This window comes from Vanessa cardui, chromosome 18, assembly GCF_905220365.1.
Source record: "Vanessa cardui chromosome 18, ilVanCard2.1, whole genome shotgun sequence".
Lineage (NCBI taxonomy): Eukaryota > Metazoa > Arthropoda > Insecta > Lepidoptera > Nymphalidae > Vanessa > Vanessa cardui.
The window spans coordinates 8,699,073-8,720,052 of NC_061140.1; the positions used below are offsets into that span (position 1 = coordinate 8,699,073).

The following is a 20,980-nucleotide window of genomic DNA, read 5'->3' on the forward strand; positions in this document are numbered from 1 at the left end:
TTGCTTTTATTTAGCACCAGTCATGATCATGTCCATAGCTGATGAAAAAGAGTAACTACTGAGGTTCTTCCCGTTTATTCTCGTATAATCTACTTCTGAACCTGGAAAATGGCTTCGAATTGTAAATAGATATACATGTATAGATGTAGAGAAATATAGAAAGATATAGAAGAATATAGAAGGCTTTATAGTAAAATTTAACCTGTTAAATGACGATACAAAAGTGCTTATAAAAGAGCATTTCGATTTAAGTATATTTTGATTTTGGTCGAATGAAAATGTGGTAGAACTTAAGCGAAATTTATTTCAATTTTATTTCACGAACGAAACACCGTTCACTCATTCGATATTATTCGTGGAAAAAATTCGTGAAATAAAGCCTTTTGTCTGGAACCTATTTTATAATTCCATTATTCATTTCGAATATATTAATTGTTTGCAGGGAACACTTTAATACTGTATTGGAATTTATACATACATACATATATAGAAAGAGACAGTATCAAAGAATTGTTTTTAAAAATAATAAAAAGTTCATACAAAAGCGTATAAAATATGTGCATATGTGTACATGTCTTTATATAAAGAAAAGTAATAAAATGTAACTTGTAATAGCCATATATTAGATTTCGAAACCAAAACTACTGTACTGTATATTCGCACGTACATAAAGTTTGACAAATAAGAGGGGTCCAGACTCCAGAGATTTATAAAATGATTATCGGCTATACGATGATGAAAACAAATTATCGGACATGGCAAAAAATATCTATAAAAATAATAAATAAAATATCTAAACGTGATATTAGTTATAACAACAACAACAACAGCAGCCTGTAAATTCCCACTGCTGGGCTAAAGGCCTCCTCTCCCTTTGAGGAGAAGGTTTGGAACATATTCCAACACGCTGTCCAGTGCGGGTTGGTGGAATACACATGTGGCAGAATTTCTATGAAATTTGTCACATGCAGGTATCCTCACGATGTTTTCCTTCACCGCTGAGCACGAGATGAATTATAAAGACAAATTAAGCACATGAATCAGCGGTGCTTGCCTGAGTTTGAACCCGCAATCATCGGTTAAGATACATGCGTTCTAACCACTGGGCCATCATTATAAATACTTTAATTATCTATAATACTATTCAGCCATTGTTTTTTTCTCATTTATCGCACAACTTTTCGGTCGGTTTAAGTTTAATAGAAAATAATAAAATCGGTATGACAAACCATTTTCACATATTTAATAGATATGTGTTAGAAAAGGTCAATTACATTAATATAGAAATTAAATAAAATATTAAAAAAACAGACCCTTGGTCTCAAACAAGGAGAGGTTATTTGAGTTCAAAATAAATCATCCATAAATATTAATTTTTATTCATAAATATGATTAAAACTTAAAACATCAAAGTGCCCAATTTCAACTTAACAACCGAACTTTTTGATTGAATACATAATTATTAGACAGGGTTCAAATTTCAAGTTTCGAACTTAGCTGGTTCGTTCGTTGCCAGTCAGTTGCCAGAAATAGTTTACAGGCGCGCCATAAGCGGCCGTTCAAAGTCCACGCGCGGCCTACGTGCCAAGGACACCGAAACAGCATTTTCACGTTCGTGAAACGTAAACTCATTTTGCCTGTCACTAAACCTCATAGAGTAAGTGTGTTATGAACAAAATATTCGGCTTAAGTTCAACAGGAATTTTTGTGTTGCTTCCTATATTCAGCAAAATTTGATATCCCTTTCGTTGAATTTTTCTGAACCAGTGGTTTATTTTGTAGTGTAAAAACGAATGTTCTCAAATTAAATACGGATAAAGTATGTATGAAAACATTTTGTTTATTCTTTGTAATCAAAAACCTAGATATAGAAACAAACTATTTCTGTACGTATGATGTTTTCCCAAAAAATATTTTAAAAATTCCTGTAGTTATACTGCAGGCTAAAGGCGGTTGCAGTACTTGTTAATAGGCTAAAAAAAACATCCATATTTACAGCGGTAATTTTGGGTCATTATAATGATTTTCTTTTTAATTAGCTTTAAAAAACATAAGGATGTGAATAGTACATTTAATTTACACTCCATAGTAAATGGCCAGTCAATGAGATCAAACAGATGTAGAGCAGCATCTGTGATCGATCACGAGTCAGGCTTGAGTAGCAGATTTCACAATACGTCGTTTAAAATTTGATTTGTTTTCTTTCGGACGAAATTATCGTGAAAAATTACAGGAAAAGATGACCATGGCACAGTTGGTGAGACAAGGCGATGTTTAGGAGTTTAAATTGCGTTGGATAATAATCGCATTGGGATAATAATCTTCCACGCAATTAAAGAAACGTTATTAATCATAACATATCTGATTCAAGGTATTTGCTAAAAACAATCACAACAAACAACAAAACTTTCGATAGTAGCAGAATGATCTTTACCGAATAACGTAATCAGTAAGAAAACGGATAAAATTTTCGCATGGACTTTAATATATGACGTAAAATTTATGTATATATTTTTACGAAAACAAAGCCCCATCTACGAGTATGTCTTAAAATCAACCATTGAAAAGTATTTGGATTTTAGGTATTACCTGTTCAAGAATTTATACGGAAAATATTACGGCATCAAGTATTGCAAATATTTTGAAGAACTTTATCTCTTAAATTTGAAACAAAATCAAATACGCTCAGGCATTATTTACATAAATATCAAACTTCAGATTAAAGACCATAATATCATAATTACACGTAAGACAAAGTTGAAAATGATTTTCAAAACTTCGAAACAACTTAGTAGGATTACAACGAGGTTTTTTAACTAACTTCTTCGTCCTTCAGAAGTTTTTCAAGCCAAGTTTACATACAGATCCAGTCAACTTAGAAACGTAAAATATAGCAAAGAAATTGTTAAATGATTTATTGAATTACTAAGTAATAATTATTAATTAACGATGAACATATAAAATAGGACACTTTCGTTTATAAACTAAAAATTATACTTATAATTATTTCCTTTTTTTATTAACTTATATGCTTTGGCGTTTGGCAAAGAATGAATTACTTATTCATTCTTTGTCAAACGCCAAAAAGTGTCATTAAAAAAGTTAATGTCTTTTTTTTGTTCAGTGTAACTTGTAATCTTTCATAAGAATCTTCACCGGACAATAAAAGACACAACAAAAAGAAAATTAGTAAAATACGTCTCTCCGTTGACGCTGTATGCCAAGGGATTTATATTTTTTTACTTACTGTAAATTCAGTAGTTGCCTGGGTCCTAACTTGTAATCATCGGATGTACATTTGAAGTGTTTTATCTCTATATCGTTTGTTTTAATATATAAATACAATTATTTTTACGTATAACTTGAAATATATTTATATGTTAATAGTAAATTAATTTGCGTAAATGTTACAAATTTGTAAAATTATTAAATTATTTACGAAACATGCTTACCGCTGAACGAGTATTTAACACAATTAAGTGACAATTTCAATAAAAATATTGCTAATTAATTGATTATCAGTTATTTTGTATATGTGTTTAAATATGCAATTGATATATAAATAATTGGTTGAAAATATGAATGTTTTATTTTCCAATAAAGAGCCTAAAGTTTTAAAGTTAGACTCAGCCAGGAGTACCGATTCCCGCTACGGCTGTTGTTCAAGGGAGACCAACTAATTAGACTCTATGTCTATGACCAGGTGATAATCCCTACTAATATTATAAAAGCAAAAGTAAGTCTGTCGGTTACCTTTACGCTTATAAGATACGATTTAGTTAAAATGATGACAGTTTGACACACAAACAACATATACTTTATTGAAGTAGGCCATTATAAGCTCTCACTCGTCGTATATTTCAATCGTCATTTAACAAACTATGTTTAGTACAGCTATGACCGGCTTAGAACGCAGATTGTAACGAGAAAAACTGGCAAGGGACTACCAACCAAGTCATGTTAGTTAAATACAATTATATATGTATGTAATATATTCTGCCTGGAAGTATTAACTACACGTTATTTCTCATCTATATAATCTTTTATTAAATTATGTTTTCTGTACCAATGTATTTTTACCAATGAATTGAATTTATGAATAGGCAAACTTAAAAATGTCTGCGGAATTTTATGATAGTAACTGATACTTTGACCCAATTAGTAGCCTACTGACATGACATAGGCTACTAATTCACCTCCCGAGGCGTTAACATGTAAAGGTTTTTATGCTATAAGGTTTTATAAATTTCGTTCCAGTAAAGCCGGGAATTCAGCTAGTATAACGTATAATAGTACACATGCCCCTACTGCTTAATTCGGATAATTATTGGATGGAACAGCAAATCCGACATGACCTCGTAATCAGACATGTCACGGCTACGTATTTTCGAAGCGTGAGTCAACAAAGTCGATTTCGAATTTCCAGTCTGCTAATGAGAATGTCAACGGTAAAAGGCTAAAAGCCAGGACTTTGGGATCTACAGACTTATAGCCTTATAGCCCACTAGATTTACGGTTGTATGTTCATCGTTGGACATCCAAATCTCACATTTCTATTTCAGGACACGATTAAGATTCGTTATTAAAGTGTTAAAAATCGTTCTCCGTTCCTCGTAAAAAACGTCTATTAGATTTTGTTTACGTAAATTGGGCGCTAACGAAAGGAGGAATTGAAAATATAAAACATTTCTTGCAAAATTTCTATGCTAAAGTATTTTTAGATACGAATAAATGTGATTTCTGATATAACGAATGTGAAAGTAAGCAATATTTATTGGTCAGGCGTCACCCAATTTCGGTTCGTATTAGTTTTAATCCCAGCAGGATTATTGGAGTTGAATAACACTCCCAAAACGCAAAACAAGCATAAATATATCACGTACTAACAAACTTAACAGTATTATGTAATAACTAAGAAGCGTTTAAAAGTAAATCTGACTGTAAAACTTTCTTGTTTCAGATCTTAAAGATGACACCGAAGTGTATTAGTGCCAAAGTGTAATGCCAATCAGTATGGGGTGTACGCCGAGTATGCTCTTAGACCACAAAAATCGCAGACGCGATAGCACAGGCTCCCAGGAGGCGGCCTTGGCAAAAATTGCTCCCACGCCTGTGTGCCAGAACAAGGCCGTGCAAGCCGCTAGAGCCCCTCGAGCGTCACTCGAATCAGACGGCTTCAGCATTCAGCTATCCAGCAAAAAAGACAGTTATGTGTCACAAATGGGTAACAACTTTGCCACCCAATTGCACATAAAAAGAATTTCCGGTAAGTTTCTTAATTAATATAATTTAATTTCTGACAGGTCAGGCTGTTAATTTAATCGGAATAAGTTTTATGAGAATTTTTAAATCTCGAACGACTAAAAAAAAAAATAGCTTGAGTGTGATTTGGTTGTATCATTTTTCGATTTAAATTCAGGTGTTTGGTTTCGGTATTCATTGTGCAAGTCGAGTCGAGAGTCGAGTAAAATTATTTTGAAGTTTAATCAATTTGAGATATATTCAATTACGCAAAAGATGAACTAACAACACACACAGACACACAAATCCTAAAAACACTGAATTAATTGTAGGGACCGTAAAACTAAGAGCAAAATAAATTAATGTTATGATTGATTAGTGTGTACACCGGTTTATGGGTACGCCACTATGAGGTCCCGGGTTCATTAGTTTTCTATGTTGTCTTGGGTCTGGGTGTTTGTGGTAGCGTCGTTACTTCTGTTTTTCTATAACACAAGTGCTTTAGCTACTTACATTGGGATCAGAGTAATATATATGATGTTGTCATATATCTATTTATTTATAATGGCTTTTCAGCCTTGATGAAAAAATACGCATATTTATTCATCCGCTACGAAATTTGAATTAGAGATTTACAGCGTTATAAGCGAGTCGCATTCAGAACGAAACAATTGTGAAATATCGACAAAACAAACGCACCAACATAACCACCAATTACACATCAACATTTTTTTACAAAAACCATATACGATGTCTGTTTTTTAATTAAAAAATGTCAGTTCATTTTAATATTTTTCAAATTGATATATTTATAGATTTAATAATAACACAAGTATATTGGTATCATCACTAAATAGTATAAAACAAAGTCACTTTCTCTGTTCCTATATTACTATGTATGCTCAGATCTTTAAAACTTTGCAACGGATTTTGATGCGGTTTTTTTTTAATAGATAAGTGTGATTCGAGAGGAAGGTTTTTGTATATAATACACGAACAATATAGTAAAGAAGAACTGATAATTTTAGATATCTCTAATATGATGTCGTAAATAAACAAATTCTGTAGTACACTTATTATCAGCTTTGTATCGGAGAGAAGGCTGTGGGGCGCTTGTCACATATATTTGAACATTAGTTGTTAATAATAAATCATTCTGTTAACTTTAATTGATTAGCCCATTGGCTGGTGGCATACACCTATCACAACGAATTTAGTTTTATGATCATTTTATAGTCCATTTTCATCAAAATATTTGCAATGTAATTCTTTCACAGTGTGATAGAAAACAATTAAATCTATCCTGGTGATAAACGAGCTGATATCAATAATTCTTAATTTTGGTAATCAGAATAAAAACAATAAAAATATGTCAGTTACTTATTTTAGTTAGGGCGTTTTAGATTTGGAGATAAATTTTTGTGTGATATTGCAAGTAGTAAAATGTGATTTACATTTTGCTCAATAATATACTTAGGCCCTTTTCAAACTATCGAATCGTTCGTTAAAGAAAAATCTTAAATCTTTAAGAAAGATGAAATTATTCCGATCATCATTTATCGATGGCTTATATAACATTAAATGTGGTGTGTAGAATGAGTTTTTAATTCTTATATGTGTTTTTCTATTTTTATTCAAACATTTGTTTTTGTTCAAAATCAGAATATAGTTTATTTAGTAAGAATACAGTAGGTACTCTTTTGAAAAATTTGAAATACAAACTTATGCTAGTTAAATACAATTATGTTCGTATATATCCTGCCTGAAAGTCTAAATTATTTTCGCTGCGCTTTTTTATTTTATAAATGATCTTGTGTGCACATCATGTCAATATTTGAATTGCTGATCGTTTAAAATTATAAATGTATTTTTAATAAAACGTATACATTGTAACAATTAAATCAATAACTACTATTTAAGAAATTTATTTCAATTGAATAATCAACCGAATAAAATTTTACCGAACACACCAAGTGTTATTGATTTTGATTCCATTTGATCAGGTGAGTCCGAGTCATCTCCATTGACAACCTGACGAATTATTTCATTGACAACAGATTTGACGTTGCCATTGAGACATGCGGATATGTCATCTTCAAATGGACAATATTGCAATGACTTATATAAAGCGATTCTTTCCAAAATTTCCTTCAACATTTTAGCTTCAATCGGAGCTGGTAGGCGGTATGGAGCCCAATTAGTAATATATAGACTTTTAATTTCTTTTGGATTTTTTTTACCTTTCTTCTGACTATTCGAATCTTTAAGAAGACATAGAAGCAGTAACTGAAACAAAAAAAGAGATCGTGTAAACAGGAAACTTTCCGTTATCCCTGGAAATGGATGGAATTGTAACTACGAAAGGTCGGATGGAACAAATCAAATAAGAAAACAAATGTAACAGATTAACCAAATATTCCTTTTTTGTTGGGCTGCACTTGCTTTGTTTTGTCATGTCATGGTTAGCTTAACGAAAACCAATGTTTCTGCTATTTTTGCTTCTTCGAAAATATTATAAACTAGTGGTCGCCTGTGGCTTCACTCGAGTTTTATGGTTTTCATGTGTCAGACAAAAAAAAGTAGCCTATGTCCTATACTGGAGTTCAAGTTTCCTTCATACAAAATTTCATCAAATTCGGTTCATTGGTTTGGTAGTGAAAGAGCAACAGACAGACAGACAGACAGAGTTACTTTCACATTTGTATTATTAAATATAGATATGCAATTTTGTTTTGTCTGGAACCCGTATAAACACATATTACAGCATTTCTTCTATATTATCTTGTTTTTCTGCTCCTATTATAGGTACCATAGAAAAAGAAAAACAAGTCTAAAATATTTTACAACTGTTAATCCCTTAACGTTATACGTTGAATACCGTCATTAATCTACCGTTTAATACTAATGACATGAAATTGTTAATGATGTGAATGTAAATTTGTATAATCGGGATACCGCCACGGAAAATACCGAAGATTAAATATTTGCCCTACACACATGATAGGGACCGGGTCGGCGATAAGGGAGCACAGGAGATCGCCACACTGTTAATGTAATACGAGTTGGTTTTAAGGTCTTCAGTTCCTTGAAGTTCCTCAGATGTTACACATCAAAAAGCTACGTCACGTCTGCCACGACGAGAAACGGTTCAATGATGTTCCAACTAAGGTACTTACGGCTCAAAACGTCTAAGTTGTGTGTTAAAGATGTAATGCCATACATTTGGATTGACGTGTGAAATTAGAATGCTTTGGGCTATATACATTGTAATAAGATATTAATATTTGAATTTCATGTTGGTCGAGAAATTTTCCTGAATGCGTCTTGATATGGAGAAACAGTACACGGACGTAAAAGACATCGTGTAGTACAATTTACTAATAGACTTGAAATGTAATAGCGGGTTATAAATTAAATATTTGATCCTAGAAGTTTGGAAATAATTTGGTCTTTTATAAAATTTGAAGTATATTGAATGATGATGATGAACATTAAAAAAGTTACACTAGTTACGGTAAAATTGCAGTTTTTAGTACACGAGATTATATTATCATCGAAGCAATAAGTGAAAGGAAACTAAATGTTGTAACTGGTGACGCTCACATTAAAACATTTGAAATTAATGAAGCTAACACATTTGGTGTTCTTACACTAAAAATGACCCCGTAGATGTGGGTGTAACTTAAAAGTAAATTTGATGACGCTACCTTAAATTTCAATTCACATGAACATCCATTATCAGTAATCATCAAGGACTTTAAGTACCCACTGGAAAGCGATTTGAAGGGAGATTTTAACCTACAAGTTCTATGCAAATGAAACCACTCAATCGGTTAAGTGATTTCATTTGCATGACTTAGACTTTCTTCGTTAAATAAAATCTTGTATTGGATTTCCTCTATAAATATTTGTCACTCTTTTCCACTTTTTAAGACAAATTTATTAAACTCCAATCTTAAATAGAATAGTCTTGATGGCTTTGAACTTATTATCTTTTAATTTTCCAAAGTTCCACACTAATGAGTGTCACTTATATATAAGAACTGTACCTCGTAAAATTTATTCTTCTGGTCTTGATAGGCTTAATTAAACATTTGGAAATATTCTAACAAGTCATTAAAAAGGTCTCAGGATTCATTCTATAACTATATCCTTTTCCATTTTTTCTCCGGTCATGTATGCTTCTATTAATATGTAGGTCCAGGATATCATAACTTCGCCATGGTGGCGTGCGAAGGCGATCCCGTGGCGCCCCCCGAAAAGATGGAGAGGGTACTGGTTCTTGGTAGATATTCCAGTTCACTAGGCGTTCTACGGTTCTAGGCAACTTGTGTGTTCTTCCATCGAGAGAAAAAAAGGTTATATATAAAAACTTAAATAAATAACAGTCACTTACCAGTACGTATAATTTCATTTGAAACTTTCTAAAACCACTGAATCAGAAAACATCCAAGTCCTTAATGACTATGAAATAATACACGAAGCGAAGTTTAATCAATTATGCATTACTCTCGAACTTCGTTGCATAAATTTCACACACAAATGCATCAATTTATTTTCCAAGTTAACTGACTTGCAAATTAAATCTAAATCATTTAATTTGGCACGAGTGTTTTTTGTTCATCGATTTTTTTAAATTAATTGTAATAATGAACTTATGAACGTGTCAATGGAGGAAAGGAAACTCGATCCCGCTTTTCATGAGATAAAGTATCTCCGACGAGGTGAGGTGTCGCCTCCATTGTGTTTCGTTCTAGGAAGTCACGTTCGATATTGCGGACAGGCATAATACTTATAGTGTCATATTGTCAATCCGAGATGGCCCAGTGGTTCGAACGCGTAAATCTTAACCGATGATTACGGGTTCAAAGCCAGCAAACACTCAATTGTCATGTGCTTAATTTGTGTTTATAATTCATCTCGAGTTTGTTGGTGAAAGAACGTGAGGAAACCTCTAATTTCAATGAAATTCTGCCACATGTCTTTTCCGCTAACCCGCATTGGAACAGCGTGTTGGAATATGTTCCAAACCTTCTCCTCAAAGGGAGAGGAGGCCTTTGCCCAGCAGTGGGAAATTTACAGGCTATTAATATACTATACTCAAATTGTCAATCGCCTTTGCAAATGTAGTATCGATCTGCATATGAAATACGAATTTCACATTCACTCTGAAATGTCCGTGTCGATTTAAAGATCATCGATCAACTGATAAATCGAAATTGATTTGAAGCAACAGACGAATATTTAATGAAAGATATGTAAGACTGCTATTTACGTATCTTACAAATATAAATGCAAAAGTTTTGATGGATGGATGTTTGTTACTAAATCACGCCAGAACGGCTGATAAATGGAAAAGTACATAGGTGACCTTGTACAGGACAAAGTGGACTCTAAACGCTGACTCTTCACCCGCGGGCTCAAACAATAAATTAGTTTTTAAAGAAATTCACTTTTATGTGACCAAATATATTTAAAAACGCGAGAAATAAATAAAATGCCGGCTTGCTATGTGTATTATTTGTTGCTTCTTTTTAACGAAGTTGAACCGATGTCGATTGTGGTATAAACTAAGCTTAACTCACTTGACAAGATTAAAAGTTACGACATCCTGTTTACGTGTTATTATTAGAAAGATATGGTGATATTTTCCTGTTTTTTCCTGTCCAAATAGTTCATTTATATGCCCTTTTTAATTTAGGGTCGGTGCAGCATGTCTTCTCCTTCCATAGTTCTCTGTCAGACGTCATCTCACAAGTAACATTCTTTCTAACCATATCGTCTTTCACACAATCCATCCGTCGTTTCTTGGGTCGTCCTCTTCTACTGTCCGTTCCAAGGATAAGTTATAAGGCTGTGCAAAATAATGCGTTAAGTACACAGAAGGAAAACTATGCTCATTCTTATTTGCCGGGCGTTGATCACATGAGATGTCAAATACCTGCACTGCCTGTAAGAATAGACTTTGTATCTCATTCGCGATATGTTGACAATTCGAATTATGTTGATACGCCATTTTGATACGTGTGTTCTACAAGCTTCATAATTATTATAGTCAATATCGCTTGTCATACTGACATTTCACACTCGCGTACTGCGATGAATTTCGTGTTTCATTTCACAGAATACTATTGAAAAATTTTCATTTGTGCTTTTCATTGGGATGTTTATTTAACACTCCAAAAATCTTCTTCACTAGGATGTTTATATTAAAATTAACAAAATACGATTATAAAAAATAAACTTGTATTAATCGCAATGAGATGGTCCAGTGGTTAGAACGCGTGCATCTTAACCGATGATTGCGGATTCAAACCCAGGCAAGCACCACTGGATGTTCGTGTGCTTAATTTCAAAACATCGTGAGAAAACCTGCGTGTGTCTAATTTCATCGAAATTTAGCCACATGTGCATACCACCAACCCACATTGGAACAGCGTGGTGGAATATGTTCCAAACCCTCTCCTTAATGGAAGGGGAGGCCTTATCCCAGCAGGAAATTTACAGGCTATAACTTTACTTTTTTTTACTTTAATCGCAATGCGTTAAGAGACGGATTGGCAATGTATTGTAATAGAAGTAAAGTAAGAGAACCTGATGACGCTACCGCTGCCCAACACCGGTTTCTGATAATGTTTCCTCGTATTTTAACTTCCGACTGAAATGACGAATACATCTACGTTTTTCTTCTGTGACAATCGTACTGTTTCATTATATGTATAGTCATAATAAAATATCAAATATTATCATTTAATTTTTTTGGAAAAGTAGCCATCACAAATTAAAGAAATTATTTTGTATGTAATCTATTTCTATCAGTTCCATTAGAATCGATTTTAATTTTATTTAATTCTAGCTGCCTGACATCATGCGAATAGAATATTTTTTTTATCTCGATTATTTTTTATAAATGAAATTCTAAAATATAACTATCTATCTATCTAACTAACTATCTATTCGTCAGTGATATCCTTGATATCCTCATGCGTAAAACACACTCTGTGTATTTTATGACAACCTTATTTACATAACAAAATATTTCTAAAACTACCTATCTACTATACTACTAACTATCATAAATTATAACGTTTTTTTTTAAACAAATGAAGGCTGTATATCTTACCTGTCACTATAAGTTTTGTTTCACTGAAATAATGTGAACGTATCAATCAGTTGAGTAACAAAACAAAATGCACTCATTATGATAAACAAGCATTATATAATGTTTCCGTCAAGGATGATTTTTAATATTATTTTTTTAAAACAAAACAAACTATAAACCTACTAGTATTCACCCGCGGCCTCACTTGCGTTATGGGTTGTCATGAGTTAACCAAAAAAGTAGCCATTTTCTTTCTCAACCGACTTCAAAAGAAGGTCCTCCTTTTTTTGAAGTCGGTTGAGAAAGAAAATGGCTACTTTTTTGGATGGAATGGATCTCAATTCGACCCGTATGTTTTTTTTCTGCGTTTGTTACGTGATAACTTCGCCGATTATGAACCGATTTGAACAAATCTTTTTTTAGCGTATAGGTAATACCTCAAGGGAGGTCCCATTTAAATTTAATAATAAAAAAAAAACAACCCCCAAGGGTGGAAAATCTGGGATGAACTTTTTTATACGCAATATCTCCGCCGATTATAAACCAAATTTGAACGATTATTTATTTTTTGTGTTCACGCATTTGAAGTCGGTTTTACTTTTTTTTTAAAGTTAATTATTGGAGTTCAAATTTCATCAAATACGTGAAAGATCGTCAGACAGTCTGACAGAGTTACTTTCACATTTATAATATTAATATAGATTGAAAGCAGTACCTAGCTGTCTTACAATACTTTATTATATTATTTATGTAATTTTAAAGTATAATGTTCATTGTTAATGCAGGAAAGATTTTCACCCACAGACATGATATTTTCAGACGCTAAGCTACGCCTACACACGTTTTATTTTTGATATTCAATTTCAAAGTACTACCCAAGTTCAAACTCTCGGAAACAAAAGAACATAAGTTGCTTTTTTAAAATACTCCTTTTATGTATAATCCAAAAGTCAATAAAAATTCGCGTTAATTAATTAAAAAATGAGTGACAATTATTATATTATCAAAAGTATCTATTGAAACATAATTTGGCACGAAAGCGTTAAGGAAAGCAAAGCAAGGTGAATAGATTTGACCATTGATCTTTTTATTTATTCATTCTTTAAAAATATGTGTTTACATCACATTTAACACGACTAGTGATGAGGCGCGTGAATCTTAACCGATGATTGTGGGTTCAAACCCAAGCATGCATCTCTGAATGTTCGTGTTCTTAATTTGTGTTTATAATTCATCTCGTACTCGGCGGTGAAGGAAAACATCGTGTGGAAACCTGCATTTGTCTGATTCTATAAAAATTCTGGCACACATGTATTCTACCAACCCGCATTGAAACAGCGTAGTGGAATATGTTCCGATCCTTCTCCTCAAAGGGAGAGAAAGCCTTAGCCTAGCAGTGGGAAATTTACATTAACAGACTTTTGTTGTTGTTATTATTATTGAAACAGCTCAAAAATTATCATTATTTATCTGCTACATTGTGCATGTATTATACACATAAACCTTCCCCTTGAATCACTATCTACGAAAAACGCATCAAAATCCATTGTGTAATTTCTAAGCATAACGGGTCAGTCAGACATTGGTAAGCCACTTTGTTATATACCTATTATGTAGTGATAATATAGTTACTGAACCTTTTGGGTGCCTCAAGGTAACGGTATACATATCACCAACGTAGGTAATAATTGAAATGTACGTACGGCTCGTCCCTTTGCCTATATTCTTTCCGGTCGTGTCGGAATTGCCGTCTTATCGGATTATAAGAGGGAGGAAATAGAGGGTGCACTTGTGTTTGCGTTACCAAGCAGATGGTTAATCTCTTTTGGCCGCGTGGCCTGAAATCCGTTAGGAGGTCGTCATATTGATTGAATGGGTCGATGACCTTCAACAACAATAACAACAGCCTGTAAATTCCCACTGCTGGGCTAAAGGCCTCCTCTCCCTTTGAGGAGAAGGTTTTTGAACTTATTCCACCACGCTGTTCCAATGCGGGTTGGTGGAATACACATGTGGCAGAATTTCTATGAAATTTGTCACAGGCAGGTTTCCTCACGATGTTTTCCTTCGTCGCTGAACACGAGATGAATTATAAAGACAAATTAAGCACATGAATCAGCGGTGCTTGCCCGGGTTCGAACCCGCAATCATTGGTTAAGATGCATGTGTTCTAACCACTGGGCCATCTCGACTCTGACCTTCAGAAAACATCAATCGGTATCAGTATGATGTACCGATAGTAGCCGAAATGGTCAAGTGGTTAGAATGCGTGCTTCTTAACTGATGAGTCCGGGTTCAAACCCGGGTGCACCACTGAATATTCATGTGCTTAATTTGTATTAATAATTCATCTCGTGCTCGGCTGTGAAAACATTGTGAGGAAATCTGCATGTGTCTAATTTCATTCTGCCACGCCTGTATTCCACCAACCCGCATTGGAACAGCGTGGTAGAATATGTTCCTAACCTTCTCCTCAAAGGGATAGGAGGCCTTAGTTCAGTAGTGGGAAATTTACAGGCTGTTGTTGTTGTTGGTGTTGTACTATGATGTACATGATAGCAAGAACCCTGGTATGTTCTGAAAACAAGAGAGTTAATGAGTTAAAAATAAGAGCTCCTTTTCACATGTTTGTTGTGTGATCTTTACTAGCGATGTTATTTATATGATGATGATGATGCTGATGTGCAAAAATAAAAAATACATATAACTTTTTAATTTTCATCTAAATCGATCGGAAGACTACTTCTGACAATTTCTTCTGTCCTGTTGATGTCAGAATGGTCCATACCATCAAATTTTAATCTTATAACTTAAATTTGCCAATTTTTATTTTGAGTCGTCATACGAAGTCTTGCTATTCTATGATTCTCTGTCATCACACAAGTAACATTCTTTCCAGCCATATCACACAATCAATCTATCATTTCATTCTTTGTCCCCTTTCTCTATATTTACGTTCACGCTCAGATCTTAAATCATTACTAATAAAACAAAGTCGCTTACCGCTGCCTGTCCCTATATATGCTTAGATTTTTAATATTACTCAACGGATTTTGATGCGGTTTTTTTAATAGATAGAGTGATTCGAGAGGTAATTTTTGTATAAAAAACATTGAGAATAAAATAGAGAATTACTGATTATTTTAGAACTTTCTAATGTGATGTCGTAAATAGATAAATTTTGTAGTACATTTAACGCCCGTGCGTAGACGGGGCGAGTCGCTAGTAAAAAAAAATAGAAAGACATCAAATACCCATCAAAAATTTTAATAGTACAAATGTTTAGATACAAATATATTATATACTAAAATATCATAATTTACTATTCGTTTAATATTCATTAATTTACACCAATATTTTCTGTAAAAAATCAATTCATATTCGTATGTGAAAATCGCAATCTGTAGGTCGCTTTACAGAATTCATTTTATTCCTCATGCGATGTTTTGAGCGTAATATCCGGTGCCCCATTAAAACTTGTAACTGCAATACATACAAGCTTCCTTTTCATATAACATATAAATTGTCGAATAACATAATATCATGATGTTTCCACAACTTGTAGCTGATTTCGCATTGTTCAATCACCGACATTATTATCGCTCCAATAAATAATTATTTAATGTTATAGATATTAAAAACTTGCTGTGACCGCAACTTTGAGCGCGAATGAATTCAATTTCAAAAAAATTACTCCTTTTAACATCAGCTATCTGGCAGCGAAAGTCCCATCAAAATCTGTTCAGCTGTTCCAGAGATAAGCCTGAACAAAGAGGCAGAGACACGGACAAAAATGAAAGAAAATCTTATTTTGGTATATTTATTTATGTACCATGATGCATATTTATTTAGTAGAAAGCAGTTATTTAAAACCAGATACTCCATTTTGATTACATGTATAGTAATTATATATCTACTCTAAAAATAGCATAATGGATGGAGATGCAGGTTTACGCCGAAAACTGCTGCTAAAAATCCAAGCAACCATCGTTTTATTGCTTGTTTTATAATACCTTGAATGGACTGGATATAATATGCCTTGTGTAAACTCCTCACTAGACCTGGATTTGTAAGAAATAAAACGATTGTGAGTATATTATGACATAGGTAAGCGGACTATCGAATGGTTCACGTGATGGTTAGTGGTCACACCTGCCCACAGATTTTGCCAATGCGTCATTAAATCTGGGAATTGAGATACCAAGTCCCTTAAGCCTTTAGTGCCATTGGCTCACTTACCTTTCAGCCGCTTTATAAGTACTTGTCATTGTTATTTGGCGATAGAGTATATGATGAATTATCTACCCAGATTGTTGAAAACCGAATCCAAATAGCTTTAGCCAAACGCAAGATAATCGCGGACCAACATATCTACATACATACAAACATACATACATACATACATTCAAACATACATACATACATACAAACATACATACATACATACGTACATACATACATACATACAAACAGTCGAACTGAGAACCCCCTTTTTTAAGTCGGTTAAAATGTATCAAATTTGTGTACTTGGTTGTTGTATAATTATTATTAAAGGAATAACAAACGTGTATCTATTTTTCTAAAGTCAGCTTTACTTCAATTATATACGATTTAAATTGGTAAATATATTTATTGTATCTCTTTTATTTCTCTTACTGGTTTTTATTTTCAAGTTACTGTATTTTACTACAGCATAAAAAATACTTTATGTAACCTCTTTTTAAACTCCTAATATATATTACTTATACCTGGAATAACACGGACAAATGGTTCGCCTTGTGATAAATATTTACCTCTGCGCATAGATGTCGGTACAGTGACAAATACAGACCATTTCTTATAATGTCGATTCGCTGCCAACCTTAGGAAAGGATATATTGTGTCCCTGATGCCTGTAATTACTGGCTGACTCACTTTTCAATACCAAAGGATACAAAGAAAATTATTTATATCGTAAAAATACAGTATAAAAAAATCTGTGAATTTTCCATTGCTGGGCTAAACTCTTCTTGGGGAACTATTGAATTTATTGTTGACATACATTTGGTAGATTTTCATACGAGAATTGAAAAAATCCGTATGATATTTTTTATCACCGAGGACGAAATGAAGCACAGTGGTGCTTGCATGGGATTGAACTCGTAATTTCGCGCTTAATTCACGTTTCCATCCACCGAACCACTGAGCTATCACGGCTCTTAAAATGTATATGAAATACATAAATGTTGATTTATTCCGCTTCTCAATCAAAACTTTAACAATGAACATTAACTTGAGACGGAACGTTTTCAAATTACAAACTGACACCTGATCCTTTCGCCTCGTCATCTCCTGAGTGTTCTTAAAGTTATAAGTTTTAATATTCCGACATTACATAACATAGCTATTAAGACTGACATTTCAGACGGTCGATGCTCAAATAGATTATCCCGCTCCGGATTATACGGTCTTGGGTTCAGATGGTTTATATATACATACTCTTAACACAAGAAGACAAATTTAATCTCCTGCTTTGCCAACGGGATACTTATCTACTTTTGAAATATTTTGAAGAAAAAATTGGGTATATTCTTTTCGGTCTGAAACTATACGACTAAAAATAATACTATTTTAGATACAAATAAATGGAATTGTCGGATATTTCACAGTAATTTACGAAAAGTAACTCCGCTACATAACATTTAACAATATTTCAGGGAATCTTTGGAGCGTAAATAGTACGCTCGTGAGCGCTTTTATAATTATAACTTTTCGTCTCGACTGCTTTAGGAAATCCACTGGCAATTAGCTGTATTTTTTTTATATTATCTATATACTATCGTATACATATAACCAAAACTGTTTCATCACTAAGAAAGTCTTACTGTCTTAAGTCACACTGTGGAATGTTTACTTCTTGTATATATAAACAATATGAAATGTAATTTCATTAAATTGAATGTAAAATATAATTTAACTTAAAAAATTAGTTAATGTCCTTTCTGGGAGTTTGTTTGGTTCATACTAATTTGCACCAAATTTGATTTTCTTTATTTTATTTCAATTGAATTTATCGATTCTCTAATCAATGTTGAAATCAATGCACAGTTTAAAGTCGATCTTCTATTAAAAGTACTCATATGGAGTTCAATTTAGCACGCTCTACGAATGCATAGTAAATTGACACGTTTAATCAAAATATACTCTTACTACGTAAAAATACTCGTCTGGGTAGGTACCACCCACTCATCAATTATTCTACCGCTAAAATACAGTACTCAATATTGTTGTGTTCCGGTCTGAAGGGGACAAGAGACATAACATCTTAGTTCCCAAGGTTGGTGGCACATTGACGATGTAAGGAATAGTTATATTTCTTACATCGTCATTGTCTATGGGCGATGGTGACCACTTACCATCAGGTGGCCCATATGGTCGTCCGCCTACCTATACCATAAAAAAAAATATATCATGAAGTTTGATACTGTGGGTTGAAAATTCAAAAGAAAATTTAATTACTTTGATAAGAAATACTGAATCAATAAATATTTTAATCACTCTAATTACGTTTTATCATAATTTCGAATTAATTTGTCTTAGGTTTTTATCCACCCAAAATAGTTAAATGTATACGTATTGAGGCAATTGAAAGCCAAGAGCAATTGAATTAGTTTCTAATAATTTCCAAGTAGTATCAACTATGTATATACGAGGATTTGTGTTGGTGAAACTTAATTTATGCAGAGCACTTGGTAACTCTAGCGAACAAACTTCTTCCATATTGTCTCACTAATCTAATTTCCACTGACTAACTTCCTCGTATCATTGTATTTCACGTACTATCACGAACTGTGGAATCGCACAATCAAAACAAGTTATTAGTGCGTGTTCAGTGTAATATTGTTGGTTAATTCCAAAATACACGAGAGAAACCCTTAGCCCAACTGTGGAATAGGATGTAACTTCATGCTTTTTAATGATGTTGTTCGTTGGTTTACTGCTAGTTCGGTGTATCACCCTTTAGAGGAGAGAGCAGTAAAACGTGCCCTCTAACAGGCCATTCGAAGCCAAAACAAAGAGCCCACGTTAGTTTTAAAATGACGAAGCATTCGTAATGGGAAGACTTGTGAGTGTCTCAGCTTAATAGTCTTCATTTTGAAGACTATATATGTATATGATATCTCTATCATAAGGGGGGTAAAATAAGTTCGCGCATGACTGATATTCTGTGCGGTAATACTATCGCTAGCGAGCAAGGCAACAGTATTTCCAATATAATTACTCTAATGGCAATGTATGCAGATAACAATTTTCAGGGTACGAATAGGTTTGCAGGTCTGACTAATAAGAGATTATTCGGTTAGAAATACCAAGAGCTGTGATGGCCCACTGGTTAGATGACGTGAATCAATGACTTCGTGAACCTGCATGTAACAGATAAGAATGTACCCCGCGTATCCCCCAACCCGTATTTAATCAACAAACCTCCTTAAAACGGAGAGACTTTTATCCAGGGATATTTACAGGCCATTACTACTTCGGCTAAAATTTATCAAACCGATGTATGGAAGCTGATAGACTTACAGCGTTTAAAGCCTGTAGTCTCTTCAGTTTAGAGAGACTGTATGTCCTATTTGGTGAATAGATTTGGGTAGAAGAACTGGAAAATAAAAACATGGAACACTAGACGTCTGCTCGTTTAAATTGGTCCTAATCAACCATCATTATCATATGCCTTATTATCACCAAACGCTTCTAGGAAAACTTTGTACTGTATGTTAAGATAGAAAAATATATATGGACAATAATAAATAATAATGGAACACGTCAAACTAGTTACGTTGGTGAAGCGTTGATTAAAAAAAAAAATAATGATTTAATGTATTTACATAAATTAATCTACGGCTCGATAGATTCGCAAAAGTTACACTTAATATAAATATCTCAAAGACGCTTCCGTTTCCCGAAGTTTTCGCCAATTATCCGATGAGAAGCTACTATGTTATCGCTTCTTATGATATTAATATGTACAGTACATATATATAAATATCTATTTATGTATATAGAAATGATTGCTCGTTTAAGGAAAATGTTACCTTATTGTTTTTTTTTTTAGTGTAAGTTAATTCTTTGTTTTTTTCATTACTTTTTCAGTCCTTATGTTGTAAATGTTAAAGTTTTTTTGTTAATTTTAAACATTTATATACATACGTTAACGTTGAAGTGTAGTATATAATTTAGTTGTTTTTTTTTCTAATTTAAATATGCAGTGGTGTATCAGTATGTATGTATTTCAGTGTTAATATACAAGAACGCATTTACTAGTTTTACTCAACAGTTTGTGAATTTGCCGATGCGTTTTTGAAGATCCGTAAATATATGAAATTTTACCAAGGTATATCTGAATCTTTTAATAACCTATTACCCCCAAATATCCATAGACAAATTATAATTGAGCGTGTATTTAAAGGCATAATATAATCTATGTCCAATTTCATTGAATTTACAAAATGTTAAATAAAATACCACCCGTATTTATACAAACTTTAGCGTAATAACGGTTTGGTTACGGTGTCATAATATGCGTAATTGAATATCATAATTATGATGTAATTCGATCGCGGTTAAAACCCGATAGTTCGAGTACCATGAACTATT

The 20,980-nt window shown here is 33.1% G+C and overlaps 1 protein-coding gene across 1 annotated transcript in view; it reads left to right on the plus strand.

Annotated features, from left to right (window-relative positions):
- LOC124537623 (high affinity cAMP-specific and IBMX-insensitive 3',5'-cyclic phosphodiesterase 8) overlaps positions 1-20,980 on the plus strand; it is a 231,674-nt gene that overhangs the window by 49,193 nt on the left and 161,501 nt on the right. The window contains exon 2 of the mRNA XM_047114510.1: positions 4,961-5,266. Coding sequence (XP_046970466.1) covers positions 5,002-5,266 — 265 coding nt within the window. The 5' untranslated portion in view covers positions 4,961-5,001. The remainder of the gene's footprint in view (positions 1-4,960; positions 5,267-20,980) is intronic.